We start from the raw sequence: 21,068 nt of genomic DNA on the forward strand, positions 1-21,068 counted from the left end.
GACACATCGCAGCCATCTTGCGTTTGGAAACACCAGATAGCACTTCAGCGCTATGCCTGGGGGGCATTTTAAACAGTAAAATCACCAACAAAAAGCACAAAAAGGGAAAACGTGGTACTAAATAGATCCCCCAAAGGACACTTGTTTATAGTGTGAGCTGAAGAAAGAGAGCAGAGAGCATCACCTGGCAAGACCTCTGCTGGAAATGTGCTCATCAGGCCATTCCCTTCTGCTTTCCCTTGAATGTCTGTAGATGACTGCGCAAGTGCCACTTATTAATGACTTAGAGTCACAGGCAAATTTGTAAGGACACGAATTTGCAAATACACAATCTGCAAATAATGAGGAGCAAGTGAATTTCCAGGACCAGCATGTATTAGTAGTGGGTGGTGTCAGTGATGTTTGTTGGCTCCACAAAAGCCAGCAGGAAAAACTGAGGGAGTAAGTGAGGGAGTGAGTGAGTGAGGGGTATGTATGAGTAAATGGAAGAGTGAGTCAGTGGCAAACAAGTGAGGGTATGAAAGAGTGAAAGTATGAGTATGTGAATTAGGATGTGAACAAGTATGTGAGTGAGGGTATAAGTGAGGTTTGAGTGAAGGAAGATGTCAGCAAGTGAGTGTGTGAACAAGTGAGCCTGAGTGAGGATGTGTGTGTGTATGTGATTGAAGGTGTGAGACAGTGAAGGTGTGAGTGAGTGTGTAAGTGACTGTATAGGCAAGTGGGTGAGGATGAGTGAGTACAGGTGTGAGCAAGTGACTGAGTATGTGAGCAAGTAAGGATGTAAGCAAGTAAAGGTATGAGCAAGTGAGTGTGTGAGTGAAGGCATGAGCCAGTGAAGGTGCGAGGAAGTGAGTCTATAAGTGAGGATATGAGTGAGTGCGTGAGTGAGGGTGCAAGCAAGTGAGTGGGAGCATGAGTGAAGATGTGAGCAAACTGAGCAAGTGTGTGAATGAGTGAAGGCATGAGCTGGTGACGGTGTGAGTGTGTAAGTGAGTAAGGATGTGAATGAGTGAAGGTGTGAGGGCGTGAGCAAGTGAGGTTGAGTATGTGTCTGAGTGAGTGAGCAAATGTGGGAGTGAACACGTGAATGAGTGAGACTGACCCAACTCTGATCAGCCTGTCTGGCATCACTAATTCAAGGAACCGGAGGAGACTGATACACTTAAAAGAGAAGCAGGAGGCTCTACGATTCAGAGCCTGTCTGTGCAACAGGCTCCAGTGAGGAGGAGCTCAGGTTCTGTGTGACCAACAATCCATTCTAACCCGAGAGGTGGTGCTGGAGAGGCGAAATGGAGGATGCGGCGAGGGAAAGTAGCAGTGGAAGAAGCAGGGGGTGCCTGGAGGCGGTCAGCTCGTGCCTGTTGTCCCCAGTGTTTATTTTCTCTTGGTGGTCCTCATACTGCCCAGTTTACAAATTAAACAGATTTCATGCGTGCAGGGAGGCTCAGGACAAAAAAAAAACCATTAGTCAGCATTGCCAGTCAACTACTTAAGTGAAATATCTATTGCACAGATATGCTGTTCTTTTCAAATGTATATATGAACTGCTCTGTAACAAATGCATTTTACAATGTTAATGAATTCACCGGATGTTTTGTCATAATGTTTTGTTTTTTTTTTTTTCAATCAAAAGACACAAGCATAGGGGCCCCTGGGTGGCTCAGTTGGTTAAGCCCTCTGACTCTTGATTTCAGCTCAGGTCTTAATCTCAGCATTATGAGATTAAGCCCCACCTCGGGCTCCATGCTCAGGGAGGAGTCTGCTTGAGATTATCTCTCCCTCTCCCTCTCCCTCTGCCACTACCACCCACCACCTCATGTGCCCTTTCTCTCTCTCTCAAATAAATCAATAAAATTTTTTTTACAGAGTGGTGGGTGGGGGGGGGGGGTATTCCTGGGTGGCTCCATTGGCTAAGTGTCTGCCTTCAGCTCAGGTCATGATCTCAGGGTTCTAGGATCAAGTCCCGCATCCGGCTCTTTGCTCAGTGGAGAGCCTGGTTCTCCATCTCCTTCTGCTGCTCCCCCTGCTTCTTCTCTCTCATACTCTGACAAATAAATAAAAAAATCTTAAAAAAAAAAAAAAAGGCACAAGCACAATTACTATCCTGTGTGACTCCCTAACACTTTCTATCAAAAAGGGAACCTTACACACAAAATGATCAGGAACCACTCTGGTCTGTCCTCTAATCTTCAGAAATTAGGTGCTTAGGAGCCAGGATCCTCAGGAAAAGAAGGAAGGAAGGAAGGAAGGAAGGAAGGAAGGAAGGAAGGAAGGAAGGGGGAGAGAGAGAAAAGAGGGAGAGAGAAAAAGATGGAGAGAGAAAGAAACAGGTGATCTGGGACCCCAATGACAATATATTCATACTTTCAACATGTAGTAAGTGCCAACTGCATGCACGACACTGTTTTAAGTACTGACAGTTCCAGAGGAAACAAAGGCAACCACATCCCTGCCTCCACAGAGCTACCCTTTAGGAAATGGAATTCCAGTAGGGACACGGAAGAACCAGAGCCAGTGGAGGCTCTGCCCCAAGAAACAGTCACACTCTGAAGCTTTCTTCGCCAGACTCCTCCAGCAGACCCTGAGATAGCAGTGTAGAGCAGGGAATAAGAGTAAAACCAAGGTCAGGAAGACAGAAGGGATCTTGTGTGAACTCTGCACCTGTCATGAGGAAGATTCTACTCCGAGACTCCTGAGCCTGAACAAAGACCATGGTTGAGCATGTTCCCTGGTACCCAGGACCTCCTCCTCCAGATGAAAGGAGAGCCATCTCCTGAGCTATTAATGATTAAAACCAAATCCTTTCCAAGGCCTTTAAAGTCTCCAGACCTGTGTTCTGTGACTTTGATCATTACTGAGGTGGGAGGTCTTAAACATGTCTCAATAAATCAGTAAAGCTAATCCACAAAACAACACATACTTAACTAAAATTAAATAAACAAATATATTTGTTAAAAGATGATTTTTCCATGAACTTACGGCCATTGGTACAGATGCTAAGGAAACAAGGCAACCACAAAATAAAAACTAGGCTATTAGAAAGGGGGAAAAAAATTCCAAAAATCATATCTGTAAAGGAAATGCTAAATCCTTCTCTATACATGGTTAATTCTGGTAAAATTATTTTGTACTCACAAAAATGGATGGCAACTCTTATGCATATATATCAGACAAAGTTTATTCATTCACCTATGCTCAAATCACAAATTTACCTATGTTCAAATCACACTAGGTGACCTTGAGAAAGCCACTAAGCCACTAAACCGTCACTCTCCCATCTCTAAAACAAGGACAGTGTATGAACTAAATCAAATAATATAGAAGATGTTCCTCTGAGGTGCTGCCCTCTTTATCACTGAAGAATTATTACTCGATCTTTTGAAAATTGGCAATGTACATATGCAGTAGAAGACGATGCTCTATTTCCCAAAATATCAGTTTAAAACCACCTATTTCCAGAACATGCTGCTAGCAAGTGGATTACTAAACAAATGTCCCTTTTCATTTCCTTTATATTAATTACATGCTTTGCAGACTATCTACAGGACATGCCTAAACATCTACCACCAAAGTAATCTGAAACTGACAAACCCCAGTGACAAATTGCTAAGTCTAGCGGTGCCTTGCCATGTGGTACAGTATTCCATTCCACAAACACACTAGTTTATCGTGCTTGCTCAGAAGCTCTCACAAGTGCTGATGCAGAATGCCCAATGGAGACAAGAAGGCCTCCACTCCACTGCCGGCCTCAAGCTGCCTCTCCAGCATACCACTAAGCCTCCTTGCTGGATTTCACACCTACTGGGATGGGATATTTTCAAAACTGGCATCTGCAGACCCTGGAAGACAAAAGACTTTAATTTGGAGAACTGCAAGTTTTCTATATGAATGTTTTCACTTGGTCATTCCACCTCATGAGAAAGTAAAGGGACTGTTTTAAGGCTATTCTGGGCACTCCAGATGACCACCTGTAACCAGATACTGGCGCCCAAAAATGCAGTTGTGCTAAGTAGTGCTAACCTGTGCTACTTTCACCATCAGGGTTAATAGGAAAAAAAAGACATACCTAGCCCATCATCTGGTCTCCCAAGAACTAGAATAGGAAGGCTGGGCGGGGGAGGGGGGGGGACTATCCTCCTGAGGTGCTCCAAGGAACAGGTGGGCTCAGCTCAAAAAAGCTTCAGGGCCACACTGACAGTGAAGCAGTGTCTTAGCCTCAGACGGATAACATCTTCCGTCATACTAAATCAATTGCGCCAATCTGGATTCTATTGGTCTTAGAGTTTAGTGCAAATTTTAACATTAATATGTTTTGAATTGAAGTTGCTAAAGAAGTATAAGAAGTTCGTGTCAGTTCCTATTCAAGTGACATAGTCACAATCATTTAAATCAGTATGGGTTTCTAAGGATCTGAGATACTTTATTTTTTTCCTTTTTTTTTTAAGATTTTATTTCTTTATTTGACAGACAGAGATCACAAGTAGGCAGAGAGGCAGGTAGAGGGGGTGGGGGGGAAGCAGGCTCCCTGCCGAGCAGAGAGCCTGATGTGGGGCTCGATCCCAGGACCCTGAGATCATGACCTGAGCCGAAGGCAGAGGCTTTAACCCACTGAGCCACCCAGGTGCCCCTATTTTTTTCCTCTTAAAGAGACTGATACATTCCTTTACTCCGTGACAGGTATCTCCCCCCACCTCTACCCCACACCATGTAGACACCTTGCAAGGGAAATTCTTTGACTCGCATACCTCTAACCCAGTAGAGACAACTGCTGAGACCACTGTATTTTTTTTTTTTTAAGTTGATGTGCATAGGAAACACGGTCGAAAATCCATCACACCTTGTTATTACATGGATTCATATAAACCAGGACCCAGTTGTGTCTCTGGAAACATAATAACCAAATCTACTAGGAAACACATGTTTTATAAGCATCTCCACCAGAATGATGGTCAGGTTCCAAAGCACTAGTCTGAGGGCTGCAAGAACCAGGCATGAGTCACACTCTGCCATCTACAAGGCCTGAGTCTTTAAATAAGGAAGAAGAGGACTCTTTCAGTAGGCAACCACATCCTAGGTAGTGCTATCGACACACGGTGCCCAGATACAGCAAGGCTCTGCATCCAAGCAGGTCATGACAGGCCGGAGAGCTGGCTTGGCAAACACTGACCATATGCCAACTGCACAGAACATGTACTGCTGGGCCTTTAAAAAATAGAAAGATTATAAAGACAGAGAATCTGACGCCTAGAAATTTAATCTAGTGGAAAAGACCAACAGGAATTAAAATTCTAGACAGAAAAAAAGTAAGTGCTATAAAAGGGATACAAACCCGAAATCTGCACGTCATCTTTTTGTATCACTTTTATAGATTCTATGCTCTGCTTTCCTGTATCATTATGATTTTAATGATTGTGCTACCTTCTTTTAATGAAAAGGTAAAATAGCTTTCACTAAATGGCAAGCTTCTTGAAGGAGATTAATTGTTTTCATGGTACTCTTTTTTAAAGAGATATTTATTACAGTCAATTACTCTTGATGCTTTAATGTATCTTGATAACAGGAGCACCTAGGTGGCTTAGTTGGTTAAGTGTCTGCCTTCAGCTCAGGTCATGATCCCAGGGTCCTGGAGTTGAGTCCTGCATCGGGCTCCTTGCTCAGTGGGGAGCCTGCTTCTCCCTGTGCCTGCTGCTCCCCCTGCTTTTATGCTCTCTCTCTCTGACAAATAAATAAAACCTTTTTTAAAAAAATAAACACAATATCTTGGTAATATTCAGATAAGTTAGATGAAGACGCTAAAAGTAACTATCCAAGCCTTACTTCTAGTCTCCTTGATAAGAACAAAAGTGACAAAGGTAAACTAATACTCTAATAAATTCGAGTTCTCTGGCCAAGTATGTATGTGTGTGTGCGTGCAGTCTAATACCCTCTCTATGACTCAGGCAGGATACTCTAATCTTTACTTTTGAAAGCTCATGAGCCTGAACTTGTCTGCCCTACCTTTTCTGAGACTCCTATTCATCCCTCAAGATCCAGCTTAAATATTACCACCCAATTTCCTTGAGCAATTATTTAAACACAGTTTTGGACCCCAAGATATTTGTGTGTTTCTCTAATGTAGTACACTTCACACTGCACTGAATTATTTATAAATATATTTCTCCTACCAAATTTTGAGATCTTTGTTGCACTGTTAAGCACTCAGCACAGTGCTAGGCACATAGTGTGTATAAATGTTTGTGAATGAATGAGCAAATGAAGGAATTGATGCATGAGTGAATTAACACATGAATGTGAGAACTGAACCCCGCCCAGAGCCAGAATTTTTCAGGTTGTCCTTCAACCGTATCATGATACGCGTTAGCAATAACGTTTTTCCTATTGCCACATTCTAACAGGGTACCAGAATTCCATGCATTTTTCTGAAGAAATATTACCCCATTCACCTCTGGCCTTTTAGATACATTCCCAACATAAAGTTGTAAACAAAAAATTATGTACATGAAAAGAGAAAATTTATCCCAGAATACATTTTAAATTAATATTTGCTATATTTTGCTTTACCTTTTGAGGGGAAATCTTCTATTTCCCCAGATCTCCTATTTACCTTCTTTCATAATAAGATAAGTTTTTCTCAAGGTTTCCCCAACATTTAGAAACTTCTCCACTTTAGTTTACTGAGTTTTATGCAACTTCATATAGGCAAAAATTCTTTAAGCTACAATTTTTAGTGTACAGTTGACCCTTGAACAATGTAGGGGTTAGGGGCACTGACCCCTTGCACAGTCAAAAATCTGTATAGAGGGGCGCCTGGGTGGCTCAGTGGGTTAAAGCCTCTGCCTTCGGCTCAGGTCATGATCCCAGGGTCCTGGGATCGAGCCCCGCATCGGGCTCTCTGCTCGGCGGGGAGCCTGCTTCCTCCTCTCTCTCTCTGCCTGCCTCTCTGCCTACTTGTGATCTCTGCCTGTCAAATAAATAAATAAAATCTTTAAAAAAAAAAAAAAAAAAAAAAAAATCTGTATAGAACTTTTGACTGCCCCCAAACTGAGCTACTAATAGCCTACTGTTGTCTAGAAGCCTTCCCAACAACATAAATCATTAACACATATTTTGTATGCTATATAGGTTACATACTATAGTCTTAACAATAAAGCTAGCTAGAGAAAAAACAATGTTAAGAAAATTGCAAGGAAGAGAAAATATACTTACAGTACTGTACTGTATTTATTGGGGGGGAAAAAAAAAAACCCTGCCTGGAAGTGGGCCCACACAATTCAAACACATGTTCGAGGGTCAATTGTATTTAATAACAGAATCATCGCCTGTTTCTTTTCTTTCCTCCTCCCAGTCTCATCACATTGAAAATATAACGTTTTGGTCACTCCTCATGTCCACTGCCACACCAAATACGATAACCACAAACCAGATGGAAAATGTGATTCTTAGCCATAGAGGAGCACAGATCTCACCTTCATTCCCCTTTCCTGCCTTAGGTACATGCAAAGGGAAAACCATCTGGCTGCCCAGAAAGCTTTCTTCCAAGCTCTGTACACAAGAAGCAAAAAGATCTTCCTCCATAAACATTTTGTGTACATAGAGAACACCATGCATGAGGCAGACAAGACTCAGGAGGAAAGCCTAAAAAATCCAAAGCATGAATTCCTGAGATCCAGAGTAGGAAAAGACTCTCCAGACCTTGAACTCAAGCTACTCATCTCAGAGATGAGGAGAATGAGGGCCCAGCACTTACTTCACTAGTGGCAGAGACAGAGCGAGAGCTCAAGTCTCCTGACCTGTAGTCATGCATTCACCCCTATACTACCTCTTTCCAGCCCCAGTTCCAGCCCCAGCCCCCTTGGGCGGGACACACCAGGAATGGCATAATCACAGTCCAACTCAGCATGGGAATGGAAGAGGCGGATTCTCCCTTCCAGCGGAGTTCTCAGTACCCCTGAAGACACAAGCAGACCCAGTGAGGCCCACATCCATGTGTTTCATGAAGCATCAGAAAAAGTCGCAATGCTTAGCTCATTTTAATCCAACAAGTATTTATTGAGCGCCTACCACGTGCAGAGACAGGCAAGGTGGCTGGTGAAAAGTACTGAATGCTAGGCTAAAGTATTCAGGCATTTGCCCTCAAAGGCAAGCACTTGAAGGGATCTGCACTGAGAAGTGACACTCATATGTGAGTCTGGAAAGGTAATTCTCCCATGAGTGTGGAGAATGGACCGGAGAAGGGAGAAGCTGGATGCAGAGAAGCCATATGAGGAGATAACTCTTCCACAAAGGAAATCACAATTTGCAAAAGCCCTCCTTATTATACTTTCCTCCGAGCAGTTTCCAAGCCTGAATATGCTCTTTACGTGAGAAACTGTGCATTTCTCAAGCACAGGAAGAAATGGGGGACTTTTCTTAGACTCGTCCCTTTGCCTAGCTGGGGTTCCACGATCGGGTCATCAGTGAGCCGTGTGGGTTTGCGGCCATGTAGCAGTGGAGGAGGGACACATCCTCCCCAGCCACACACTCTGTGTGTGCTGAAAAAGCCCTACATGCGGCAGTTGGGCTTCCCAGAAAACATGCCAAGATGAAGTTCTCCCAACTCTCTGCCACCTGGCCATCACTTCAGGCAGTACCGTCACTGATATTCATTGGGTCTACATTCAGGTTACCTTCTAGAGCCTGCACTCTGTTCTCAGCCTGTGCTGCAGACGGGGGCACACAAAGGCAGGAGGGCAGCCAGAGGAGAGAAGAGATGAGCAAGAAGCCACGGGAGGAGTCCAGGCAGGGAGATGAGGCTCGGCTGGACAACAAACATAGATGCCACCGTGCTGAATAACAGTTCCACTGCTCTCCTTGTCAACCAATAAACTGCAGGAGGCTGTCATGTTGGCAATTTTATCTGAAAGACTGGTCCTCTCTCTGGGGGGAGGGTACTCTACAGGGACATACAAGGTGGTCCATGGGGTGGGGAATAAAAATGGCCTCTGTGTTTACTCACTTGTCACCTTTTAAAATGTTTACCTTAATATGAGTTTTATAAAGTAAAATAATTTCTATGAACTATATTTTATATGTAGAATCTTTAAGTAATTTAATATACAGTGTTGAGATTCATACTCAAAAAAATTGTTTTGGTGGTGGCATATGATCAAAAGAGTCTGGAGACCATGATGAGAAACCATGGAACTTTCCACCCACTAAAGGTTGGATTGTACCCTACACACAAGAAGCAGTTTACCAAGTTCAACTGTGACCAACTTAATTTAATCCATAAATTAAGTCTCCATATACCTAAAACTGAAAAAAAATTGAGGGGGTGACAAAAGGAGAACATCATTTAATGTTTTAAAAGTGTGAAAGCCAGGGCACCTAGGGAGCTCAATCAGTTAAGCATCTGACTCATGATTTCAGCTCAGGTCATGATCTCAGGGTTGAGAGGTTGGGCTCCGTGCTAGGTGTGGAGCCTGCTTAAGATCTCTCCCTCTCTCTCTGCCTCTTCCTCCTCCCTCTTTAATAATAATAATAATAATAATCATATAGCTTCTATCTTTGCACTTAAAAGCACTGACAAAGATAATTTAGGCAGTAAATAACTTTTTTAAACCACAAACTGTGTTTAAAATGCTAAACCAAATCTTACACTTAAAAACATATTATAAAATAATCTATTATCTCAATGAAGCACTTTTTCTAAAAAGGCTAACAAATCAACCAATCTAGATTCAAATTTTACCAAGGCAGAAAAACCAATCTCACACCATTAAAAATGGTGTGTGCTATATTCAAATTACATAGGCCATTTTTTGTCATCTGGAGTGTTTGAGTAAAAATTTTATACTATTCCAACCCTTGTGCGCACGCACGCGCGCGCGTGTGTACACACATATATATATTTACTAACATGTGAGTAGCAAAGGAGTAGATCCAGAAAGTGTTTCTCCTAACTATATATGAAAATGCCCTTTATTTCTGTCTCCAAGTCTGCGTTTTCTTTTAATTTTCAATTTTTTATAGATTCTATCAAAGTTCTCTTATGTAGATAACATGGATTAAATTCTCATTTGGCTACCAATATTGGCAAGGAAAAACTAAAGTTTGATTTCACTAGGAGCCTTTTGTTGAAAACTCAAGTTAGTCTATAGTAACTAATAATCTATGATTCACAGGCATACATTTAGCAAAAACGTATCAAGTTCCTACTGTGTAACAGGCACTGTTTTAGAAACTCAGCTAGCACAACTAGAGATAACAAAGATGTAAAGTCAGTTCCCTTCTCTCAAAGCAGAAGAAGGAACTCTGTCTCATTCACTGCTGTCCCTGAGCACATGGAAAAGCACCTGGCACCTGCTAGGCTATAATAAACACTTCTTAACTGCCTCCTTCAAGTTGCTTACAACCCAATAGAGATGGGAAGTGAGACACGCAAAAGAAAAAGAAAGAGAGAAAGAGAGACACAATACTTGCAAATAATTATAATATTTTTATATTCTTATTCACATACAAGAATATCTGACAATAACTTCCATCTCCCTCTTCTCTCTACATAATGAAAGTCTTATGTAGCTCAGAGAAAGGGTTTATACTCACTGCACGGTGGTCTATTTCTAGTTTTAATTACACTGCTTTACAAAGCTTAGAAGATAATTTCAATTCATTTCAAAAATAACTTCCATTCAATACAAGAAGATGGGATTTTTCACACTTGTGAATTTTTATTTACTTGATAATGAAAATTGTTTGGCATATAAATAAAGCATTTTCTCAGAAACTCTGATCTAGTGAAGATCCAGGGCTGATATCTATAAATAAAAACAAAATGGTTTTTCTCAAAAAGCAAAAACTTACACTCTCTCCAAACAGACTCAGTTTCATTTCTAGATATTTATAATCTAGAGAAAATGCAGTTCAAATCAAATGTGAGGCTAAAGATTGGCAAAGACTCTCCCGGTACTTACTGATCCATATAGCTCCCCCTTCTCATTCATCCCGAGGTAGAGTCCACTGTCCACGCCTCGAATGCTGACCAGGCCCACTGCTATACTGATAAATTCCAGAATGCCTATGAGACAAAGGGCAGAGAGCAAAAGACAGGTCAGAGCACAGAGCAATTCCTTAGTCTCAGCATCCCTAGGACTCTTTGAGAGGACACTGAACCCAGTTCCCAACTTGGATAATCTCACACTCATTAAAGAAGTTTCTCCTCTTAAAACCACTTCCTAAAAGAACTGATTTTTCAGCTAAACTCTATAATAATGATACAAAAGTACTTACCAACACAACATAAAACAAAACATTTTAAAAATGAAAAAGCTAGGATTTACAGATACCCTAAGAAGCAATATGACAGATAAACCAAAATGCATCTTCTAATTAACCTAATAAGAGTACAACTTAAGAAAAAAACAAGTATTTGTGTATGGGCATATATTGGAAAATATTCCAATGAGAGAATGGTCTTCTGTCCCTTAAAACAAGAGTACCAGGTGTTAACCAAAGACCTGATTGGTTTATATGGAAAAATAAACCAAGATAAAGTTATCATATAACTTTATTAAGCTCCATCTGGAAAATGAAAATAGCCTACACACAACCTAAATATTTCTGCTTGAACAAAGTATTGATTTTTGCTGTACTTATCTAAGCCTCAAAAAGCTAGTTAAGCAATTAAGATAACATAATATTCGGGGGGGGGGGCGCGGAATACTGATACCAAAAGTGCTCTTGATTTAAAATAGGCATGGAAAACTCTATCTTAAAATCAAACTAACACAATGATCTTCTTTCCCCCCCTCTTCTTTCCCCTTGCTTACCCCACTAAGAATAATAGCACCTAAGCTGGGTATAAATCCAGAATTTTATGGCCATATAACAGCAGTTTAAATTTCCCTAACCATAGTGTCGTTTTATGATGATTACCCCACTGTATATTTGGGATGATGCTAGCATTACTTGTGCTTAGCCATTTGCTCAAGTTTGTTGTAAAGTGCTACACTTTGTGTAGACCTTGAGTTAACACGTACCAAATACTAACTTTTTGTTTTAAAAATACTTTCAAATATTGAAAAATTCACTTATATTTAAGAGTTTAGAAAGAAAAAAAAACTAAGGATAACAGTATGCTATAGGCAGTCTCATGTGACTAATAAAAAAGCACTTATATGGATTTTTAAACAATTAATTTTGCAACTTTCACAAAATACTCTGTGGCAATTGAAAGAAGATATGCTCTACATAAATCTGATGAAGCAAAGGGTTTCAAAGTGACATAAAAAAAGAAGAGAGATTTCTTACAAAGGGGTATTCTTAATTCTTTGGTAAGCACAAAGTGTAAAAAATATCTTATGTTTACATTTTATAGAATATCACATATATTCACACGTGAAACTATTTTCATAAAATGGGAAATAGCGTATGGAAAAAATATAAAGAGAAATTACAAATTGCATTTTGGATCTGATAATCTGTGACTCTGTATTGGAAGATGCATCTAAAAGCAGCTAGTTTGGGGCACCTGGGTGGCTCAGTTGGTTGAGCATCTGCCTTTGGCTTGAGTCATGATCCCAGGGTCCTGGGATCCAGCCCCAAGTTAGGCTTCCAGCTCAGCAGGGAGTATGCTTCTCCCTCTCCCTCTGCCCCTCCCTTCTGTTCATGCTCTCTTGCACATGCATGCTCTCCCTCTAGATAAATAAATAAAATCTTTTTAAAAAGTAAAAATTAAAAAAAAATAAAAGCAGCTGGTTTATTACTAGCCTTCCCTACCTCACAATGCAAATGGAAAGATAGATAAGGAGATATCTCCATGAGATTCATTTCACATGAGATGCCCTCCCTTATTGATGCAATTATTTCATTTCACTGTACTATTTCCAATTCTTCTGATTAAAAAATAACTTACATTGTGGCATTTTATTACATTAGGAGCCATATGCATATGAACCTCTTCTTAGCTACCTGAAAACACACCACAATATAGGTCATAGTGATCCTGAAATCAGTGTAAGGAATTCATCAATGTCCAATTTTCCTTATAAAATGAATGACAGGACATATTTTGCTCCCATTGAGGTCTGACCACTTTAATATCCCATGTCAAGGGGGAAGACTTTAATCACAAAACTAAAAGACACTTGCATCTCCAGACACGGTCTTTGATGACCTCTTGGTTTTCCCTAACCAGAAGGCAGCTTGAAGAACTAATCATGAATATTCATCATCATCGCCCATCAGGCCCCAAAACAACAGGGGCCTGTGATGGTACAAAACCATCTGACTAGATTGTCTTCAGAACAGCAAGAAGACTATCAATAAACCATAACAATGACAATCCTAATAGCTTGAACACTTGAGCATTTAGTCTGTGCCAAACGAGAGGCCTCTTTCACTCAATCCTCAGAACAATGCTAGGCATTACAATATGTCCATCTCCAGCTCACAAATGGGGACATTGAGGTTTTAAAACGTTAAACAACTTGCCCCCAAGCAATGAGACACCAAAGCCTGGATCCTTACTGATTATGTACTTTTATCACTGTTTTTACCTTTTTTTCACTGTGTCTGTGGTTTCTGTACCATGTTTATATGTTCATTCCTTTACTAGTGACTCGAAGATGTTACCCAGATCAGACTCCACAGACCCAGTGAGCAGGACTAGAGATAGCAGAGAAAATGAAGAACAGGTATGTTCCTGGGACTGTGCTCTCTCATCATGCCGAGTTTGGGAAGGTGGGCATCTGCTATATATGTGGACTATTTACACAAATTGTTTATGTGCACAGAGTTAACATCTAAGTACTGAAATTATTATTATATATTTCAGAAATCAAAGTATTAAGATACCTATCTTGTTTCTTTTTCTGGCATCAACAAGATAGCTGTTAATTCATATGCACTGACTTATTTGAACAACAAACTATTATTGAGTGACCATTATAAGCCAAGAAACATGCCATTTGTTAAATATACAAAGATGAATAAGATATAGCCAAAGCCCTATATCCTCAAAGTGCTTACCATCTAGTGGAAGGAAAAACAAATAGATAAATAAAACAATGTGACAAAGGCAGTGAGAGGAGATGCTTAGGGTACGGTCACAGAGGCTTAGGAAAAGGAGTCAGAGGGGGCCTCCTGAAAGTGAAACAAGTTTCTGAGGGGCTCTCCCTATGAAAAGGAACTACCTATATAGTGACCCCAGGTGGAAAAGATTTCATCATCTCACACCACCATCCATATCTCTGTAGCTCTTTGGAAAGCAGAGACCTCAGAAGAACAGCCCAGCCTTTTTGAGGTCACCTCAGTGATCCAAGGGCAAGCAGAACACCTGAATGTGTGAATCACAGCATTCCCCCACACACAGGGAGAACACCAATGTTGTAAGGTCAGAAAGACCTGGCAGCCTGGCAACAAGATCCCCAACGCCCAGATTGGAATCCTTAACATTCCTGGTACCATCTTGCCCACAAGAAACTCCATAACCTCCACCAAGTCAACCAACATCTCTCTGGGCCTGAGCCAAGCAAGTGCTTCTAACCATACTCACTTGAGTACAGCCCACTCCCCAGGTTATGTGTTTGTGTGAATGTGCAGTACAGAGGCCTGGTGGAGCCATAGCAACCCAGGAGGAGGCATCTGTGTAGAAACATTTCAATGTTTAATGAGCAACAGGAGAGGAAGGTTAAGAAGGGAAGATCAAGGAAGAGAAGAAAGAAGACTGAAAGAGAGGGAGGGAGAGAATGGTGGAATTGTGCCTAATGTTAAAACTGTGACCCTCACATGCGTGCCATGGCGGGCTGTCTCTCCTCTTCAGCAGACACACCAAGACATCCTCAGTTCAAAAGGGCCATAGTCATGGATAGTGACGAAGTGACAGGGGAAGCACAGGGTCAGTGGCTAGAGGCATTTGCCTCTTCTCTTTCATAACAACCAACAGTTCTTTTGAGGATGTGTTCACTGGGCTCAAGGGGGTCTGATGGGGTCTGAGGTCATCTCTGGTCCACAAGAGGCCAGGACAGTTCCTGGGACCACTTTAGGAAAATGACCACACCAGACTTCATCCTTGCTCCGGACTTGCTAGGTATTAGTGGTCAGCCCAGAGCCCTGTTCAAATGGACCATTAACCCAAAGCTGGCCAGCTCCCAAAAGCCCCTCTGCACTGAGCCTCACCTCCAAGTGAGCCTCCATAATAAGGCCAGCCATGGCACATGGGAGGACAGGCAGAAGCTGCTCCACTCTGGCCCATGCTAAACAACCCTCTAGCCTAAAAGCCCCCAACACTTAACAGAGCTGCATTCTTTAGAGGACAAGAATGTATGCAGACTGTGGAGAGAGGCATGACATGAAGCTTTCGAAAATAGATTAACCCCCCTCCCTACAAAGCTCCCTCCTCACCCAGAGAATCCCACACCAGGGCTGCCAAATCAATCATCTCAAAGCTAGGGACAGAGTAGGTCTGAGTCCGTAGCAACTTGAGCAGATCTCAGAGTTTCCTTAGGAAATGACTGACTAAAGGGGAGTTTACAACTCCAGTTTTTCAAGAATCTGAACGCATTCAGAAAATCACACCTTACATAGGAAGTCTTTCCCTTAGTGAGATATTGAACAGGAAGCCCCAGGTCATGCTTATCTAGGGTCCTGATAAGTTTGGCCTTTCAGAGCCAGCACTCCAGGCCAAAAGGCACAGCAGCAGAGAAGCACGCCATCTTTCCACAAAGTCAAGTGGTCAGTCCACTCAGGTTTCCTTGTGCCAAGTAAAATAGTAGATCGGGACCAACGCTCACTTTTTTATTATTCTGCATTGCCATTTCCTCGATTGATTTTCTGTTCACTTGTTTCTAACAAGTTTCTCTTTAAAGAGAAAAAATATATATATATATATATGAAATGAAACCTCTCACTCCCCCAAACTATTACCCAGAGATAGAATTTCTCGTTCCTTTTCTCCATGCTCAACCTTATGGCCACACCACCACCCCCAAAGGAAAAAACAAAGGGCTCTCTCAAGGTCCCACCTAAGTTGTCACTGCCGCAGCTCCTGCTGGGACAACGGTAATATTTCCCCCCGCCCCCATGTCCTCTGCACTGCCGCTGCTGTGTCACCGCCAAGCTTGCCAGCAGCTGCAGTCACCTGCGGCTGCATGGGGGTGGCAAAAATCATTTTCCAGCATGTTTCCTTCTGCCGGGTCATTGCACGTAGAAATGCACCTTCTATTTGAATCAAGGTGTAAACCTACCCCCATTCCCTACCTACAGCTACTCTTTTCTAGAGAATCGGAAGAGAAAAAGGTGAAAACAAAGTCCCCTGAAGGGAGCCGGGATGAAGAGAGGGAGGCTGCAGATAAGGCAGGGAGGAGGGCAGAAGGAGAGGCTGCGGGGAGCTAGCTGGAGCGCCAGGTGTGGCGAGCTGCCGCAGCCCCTCGGCCCCCACCCGGAGCCCGCTGGCTCCCCGGCCCTCCCCTCGCACTCCCCGCCGGGTCCTAGCGCCGACGAGCGCAGCCCTCTTTCCGGGCGGGGCTGAGAAAGCAGGGGTAGGAGGCTCCCAGCACTCGCACCTCGCTGCAGAGGTTGCTAATATTGGGACCTGCCGCAGCGGTAGCAGCGGGAGACCGCGGCACTGCTGTCACCCCGGGGGCCGCTTCTCTCTGCAACCGGATGAAAGACTTAAATAACCCTCCTGCCTCACCCTCCTTCCCCACCCCCACTGCGCACAGCCACCCACTCAGCTCCATCCAAACGAGGGTGAGTGGCACAGCGGAGCGCCAGGCGCGCCCTTCCCCCCGCAGCCAGCTCCCGGCCGACCCCCGAGCTCGCCAGTTCGTTGACCCTTCCCCCCAACCCGGGCCAGGGCTCTCCTCCCCTCCCACCCGCACTGCCCCTACCAACGCAGCCAACAGTGCCTAGCGAGTCTAAGGAGTAGACATGTCACTTCCTTGGCGACACCTTTCTCCAACCTCCAGGATTGGGGGTGGGGTAGGGGGTGACGACGTCTAGTTTTTGTTTTATGATCTCTATTCAGCTGCTGTACCAGCAGTCCTTGTCCGCTGACCCCAGAACTCGCCTCTTGGGTTCTCTCCACCCTCGTGGTTCCCATAATACCACCCTTGAATCCTCACTCTCCCCTGTGGCACTTACTGGATTTCTAATGACTGCATTCAGCAAACATCTTACCCTAAAGGTGACTGCATTTAAAAAAAAAAAAAAAAAGCCCGTGGGGGGCGGAGGACGTGTAGGAACCCCAACTGGAACATCCCATAATCTCTCCACGCCGGGGACCAGTCGGGCTGCGCCGGGGTTCGGAGGCGCTCTCTCCAAGGCAGGGCTCGACTAAATGCACACAATGAAGCTGCCCCGGCCTTGTAGCGGTCTACCCCGCTACGCTCCCTCCTCCACACCCCCTGGCCCAGAGGCCGGGGCCCAAGCCCGGGCGCTGAAACGCAGGCCCACGGGCCGCGAGCTCTGCTCCCGGAACGCCGTTAACAATAGCTCACCGCCCCCTCCGCCCGCCTCCGCGGCCCTTTGTCCCCCCCACCCCTTCCCCTGTGGCTCCGGCCTTGTCGGCGGGGGCCCCCCGACCCACCTCCCGGGCACAGCGGAGCCATCGACTCTCCGAGACCTGGCTGCGTGCTTCAGAAGAGGGAGATGGGTCCAAGATAGCACTGGGGAGGTCAGGGGTACGACCTCCAGCCTGTCCTCCATCCCCGCCACCAATTCTCCCGCCGGTGTGCGCGCCTCCGGCGGTTCCCACACCACAAACAACCGCGCTGCCCGGGGCGGCGGCTGTCAGCCCCGCCGGACCCACACTCACACACAAAGAGGAAGCGAAGGGACTAAACTTGGGCAAAAAAAATCTCACTCCCTAAACACGGCCAGAAGTGTGTCAGCCCCAGCCCGTCGCCCCCGGACACAAGGAGTCCCTGCAGCACCGAAGGGCGCACTCCAGCCGGTTAGAAAGGGGGACGGAAACGGAGCGTGTTTAGGACCGCGCGGAGCTGGCCCGGCGGCCGCCCAGTGCGCCGGGGGGCCCGGGCTGCCGACTCCGCACCTGCCGGCTGGGAGCGCGGGAGGACTGGGGCTCCTGCCGCCAGGCGCACCTAGGCCGCCAGCCCACGCCACTAGCCATCCGCGCCTGAGCGGTGCAGACGTCCAGCGGGTGCCCGCTGCGGCCCGGTGCACACTCGGCTGTCCCACCCACGGCCGCCCACTGCCTGTTGTTCGGGTACTGAACGCTAGGCACTGTAGCAGCCCTTAAAGCGGCCAGATAGAACAGCACTTCTAGTAAAGTTTAGTCCTCGCTTTGCAACAACCAGAGCTGAGTTTATTTCGGGGAGGTGGGGGGTGCCGTTATATTTCAGCTCAATAATTGCAAAGCAAATTGACAGCTTTGCCTTTTCTTTCTTTTCCTTCCTTCTTATTTTTTTTTTTTTTTTTTTTTTAGCAGAGCGGAGACTGCCAGAAATTTACACTAGTAGGTTCAGCCTGGGGCTTGGGCTTGTGGTAAGCAAAGGAAGAAAATCCAGGGCCTCGTGTATCTGGGACCATCCCCATTCCAGGCCTGAATCTTCCTCACCTTCTGGCATCATATACAGCCCCACGAGCCTAAACAGATAGTTTAGGCTGTGTTCAACATCTGGCATTAAAGCATGAGGAAGAAAAATCACCACAGGACTTTGTTTTTTACGACCTAGTTTAAGTGTTGTCAGGTGGGTTCACTGAGAAGTTAACTCCTTCCAACAGCCTGGTTGTCCAACTGGCGCTTTCCTTTTGGTAAGTAAGGAAAATCCCCGAGAGTCCCTCGATCGGTATTGTGCTCGCTGACACTGTGCTCCTGGGCTCAGGATGGCCCCCGCAGGCGTGTGTGTGCAGGCACTAAAGTGAGCAGAGTCACCAGCACTCGGGTCTGCAGCCCTCAATGCTGAGTCACAAGTACCCTCCTTGGGAAATGAAATCCTCGGGATGCCCTTTAAAATTAGCTCACAGCTTTTGCACGCGCGCGCACACTCACACCAGAGAGCCACCCAGGAAACCCACACAGGGCTGCACAATATAGAAATATGGAGCATCGGTAATAACTTGATAGCTGCAAGGACAAACGCCCCTGGTGAGCGTTCTGCCCTTTCCTAAGTCATTTTCCCCCAGCGCCTCTGCCTCTGCTGCTCTTGGAGTCTAAAATATTACTTTAGTCCTCCCAACAGAACAATCAGTCAGCCACCTTCGCCTACGGGGTTTTCAGACCCTCGCGGTGGGAATAAACAATACGCTTAATTTACAATTCAGGCAGTATACTTATTAGAAGAAAAAGAGTAGGAGCAAAAACTTCATTGGGGCACAAGATGATAACCACTGCTTTCAGCAAAATGCATTTTCAAGTTCTCAGTAGTTAATGATTAAAGCTTTAAACTCGTGGAATCAGTCCATTCAAAAGAAACTTCCTAAACCCGACCTTCCCGAGTATCTGATGCAAAAGAACTAGAGACTTTTGTTATATTTATAAATCATGCCCTCCTTTCAAAAAAGTAGCGGGGGGGGGGCGGCTTTCAATGTAGACTTGCATCAGTGCCAGCGGCAGATCTGCAATTACCGAGGCTTTTTCTTTTTTCTTTCTTTTTTTTATCTTTTCTTTTTCTTTCCTTTTTTTCCTTTTTTCCTTTCTTTCTTTTTTTCTTTTCTTTTCTTTTCTTTTTTTTAAGCTGGCAAGACAGAGACAGAGGGACAGGTTCCCTTCCCGCATCCCCCGCCCGGCCACCACCTTCTTGGTAGTTATAACCCGAACATGTCATCGCACGGACACTAAAGGGTTAATGGTATACCTACCAAATCTGCTGTGGTCTTTCCTGGTTCCCTGGATAGTACCATTGGGGAAGATTTCTAAGTGAAATCCAGTCCTGCAGTATAGCTGCCTCCGCCTGAGAATCCCCTTTAAATGATCCAAGTCCGTGACTGCGGGTCCCCTGGGAAGCCCCCCTGCTTCGGACTGACCCAGGTGGTCACTTAACAAAACCGGACTGTCCACCGGCAACACCGGCACATTCCCAAACGGTACCGCGTCCTGCACACCGAAATAGTTCCCAACTTCACCTAAGGGAGCCATCAGAGGACTCGGCTTTTGGAGCACAGGAATAAACAATAATGACGGTATCAACCCAGAAGATATTAGGCGAGGTATATCCAACTCCCCTCCCTTACTGCAGTTGCAGAGAGAGAAAAAAAGGGGGGGGGGGTTCTTTTCTTCAATCCATTAAATGCATAAATAAAAGTAATCTGCAGTTTCACTGGCACAGGTTCAAGGTCAAACCACTGATAGTCTAAGAAACCACCACTTTATACTCACACACTGACATATTGATAAACATATCTATGTATCTCTATAGATAGATCCCCAGCTCTTAGCAGGCAGGAAGGTCTTCATCCCATCCGACCGTAATAAGGAAAAAAAATCCGTAGTTTCTCCATTTGGTTTGAGATCAGAATGACCATAGCAACTTAAATGCCTAGGCGTTATTATAGGGATTTTTAAGATGCACGGGCTACGTCAGAATTTACGGATCCCGACTCCAGGAAGGCATGCGCTGTTTTTACTCTAACCGACTCTGCAGACATCAGCACGAATCCTTCAAGGGGAAAAAAAAAAATCTCACGTTGGCGGCGGCGACAAAATCTCCCCTTCTGGTCCCCCCTCCAAAAATAATAATTATTTTTAAAAAACAAAAAGAAGAAAAAACTTTAGGCGTCCAAAGCTAGTATCCAGAATTCTCCAGAGGCTCGGCAGATGTCCATTGGCTTAGAACGAGTGGCGAGCGGCGAGCGAGGAGAGCCACGACCGGGAGCTCGCGTGCCGCCCTGGCTGCCGCGAACAGGTGTTGCCGCGCCGGCTCGCGGAGCGTTGTAGCCGGGCGGAGCGCTCCTCCTGCGCAGCCCCCGCCGGCGCGCAGAGTGGCGCAGGCAGCGGCATTGGGCTGGGTTTAAGGTAGCGCCGCGGCCGCCCGGGCTCCCCGCGGTCCTAGCGCCCGCCTTCACCAGTCGCGCCGCTCTGCCGCAGGCCCGGCGCAGCGTGCCAGAGCACGAGACTTCTGGGGGACAGC

General features: G+C 44.9%; 1 protein-coding gene across 2 annotated transcripts in view; it reads right to left on the reverse strand.

Moving 5' to 3' along the window:
- Positions 1-20,672, reverse strand: part of FGF9 (fibroblast growth factor 9) — a 31,160-nt gene extending 10,488 nt beyond the window's left edge. The window contains exons 1-2 of one of the 2 annotated variants that reach the window (XM_080799481.1): positions 19,801-20,672; positions 10,953-11,056 (exon numbers count right to left, since the gene is read on the reverse strand). In XM_080799481.1, the coding sequence (XP_080655607.1) occupies positions 10,953-11,056; positions 19,801-20,077 (381 nt within the window). In that variant the 5' untranslated portion in view covers positions 20,078-20,672. Of the gene's footprint in view, positions 1-10,952; positions 11,057-17,566; positions 17,914-19,800 lie in introns of those variants that run through there. The other variant, XM_080799482.1, reaches the window with a different exon arrangement.
- Positions 20,673-21,068: the final 396 nt, after the last annotated feature.

Source organism: Martes martes (assembly GCF_963455335.1).
Source record: "Martes martes genome assembly, chromosome: 3".
NCBI lineage: Eukaryota > Metazoa > Chordata > Mammalia > Carnivora > Mustelidae > Martes > Martes martes.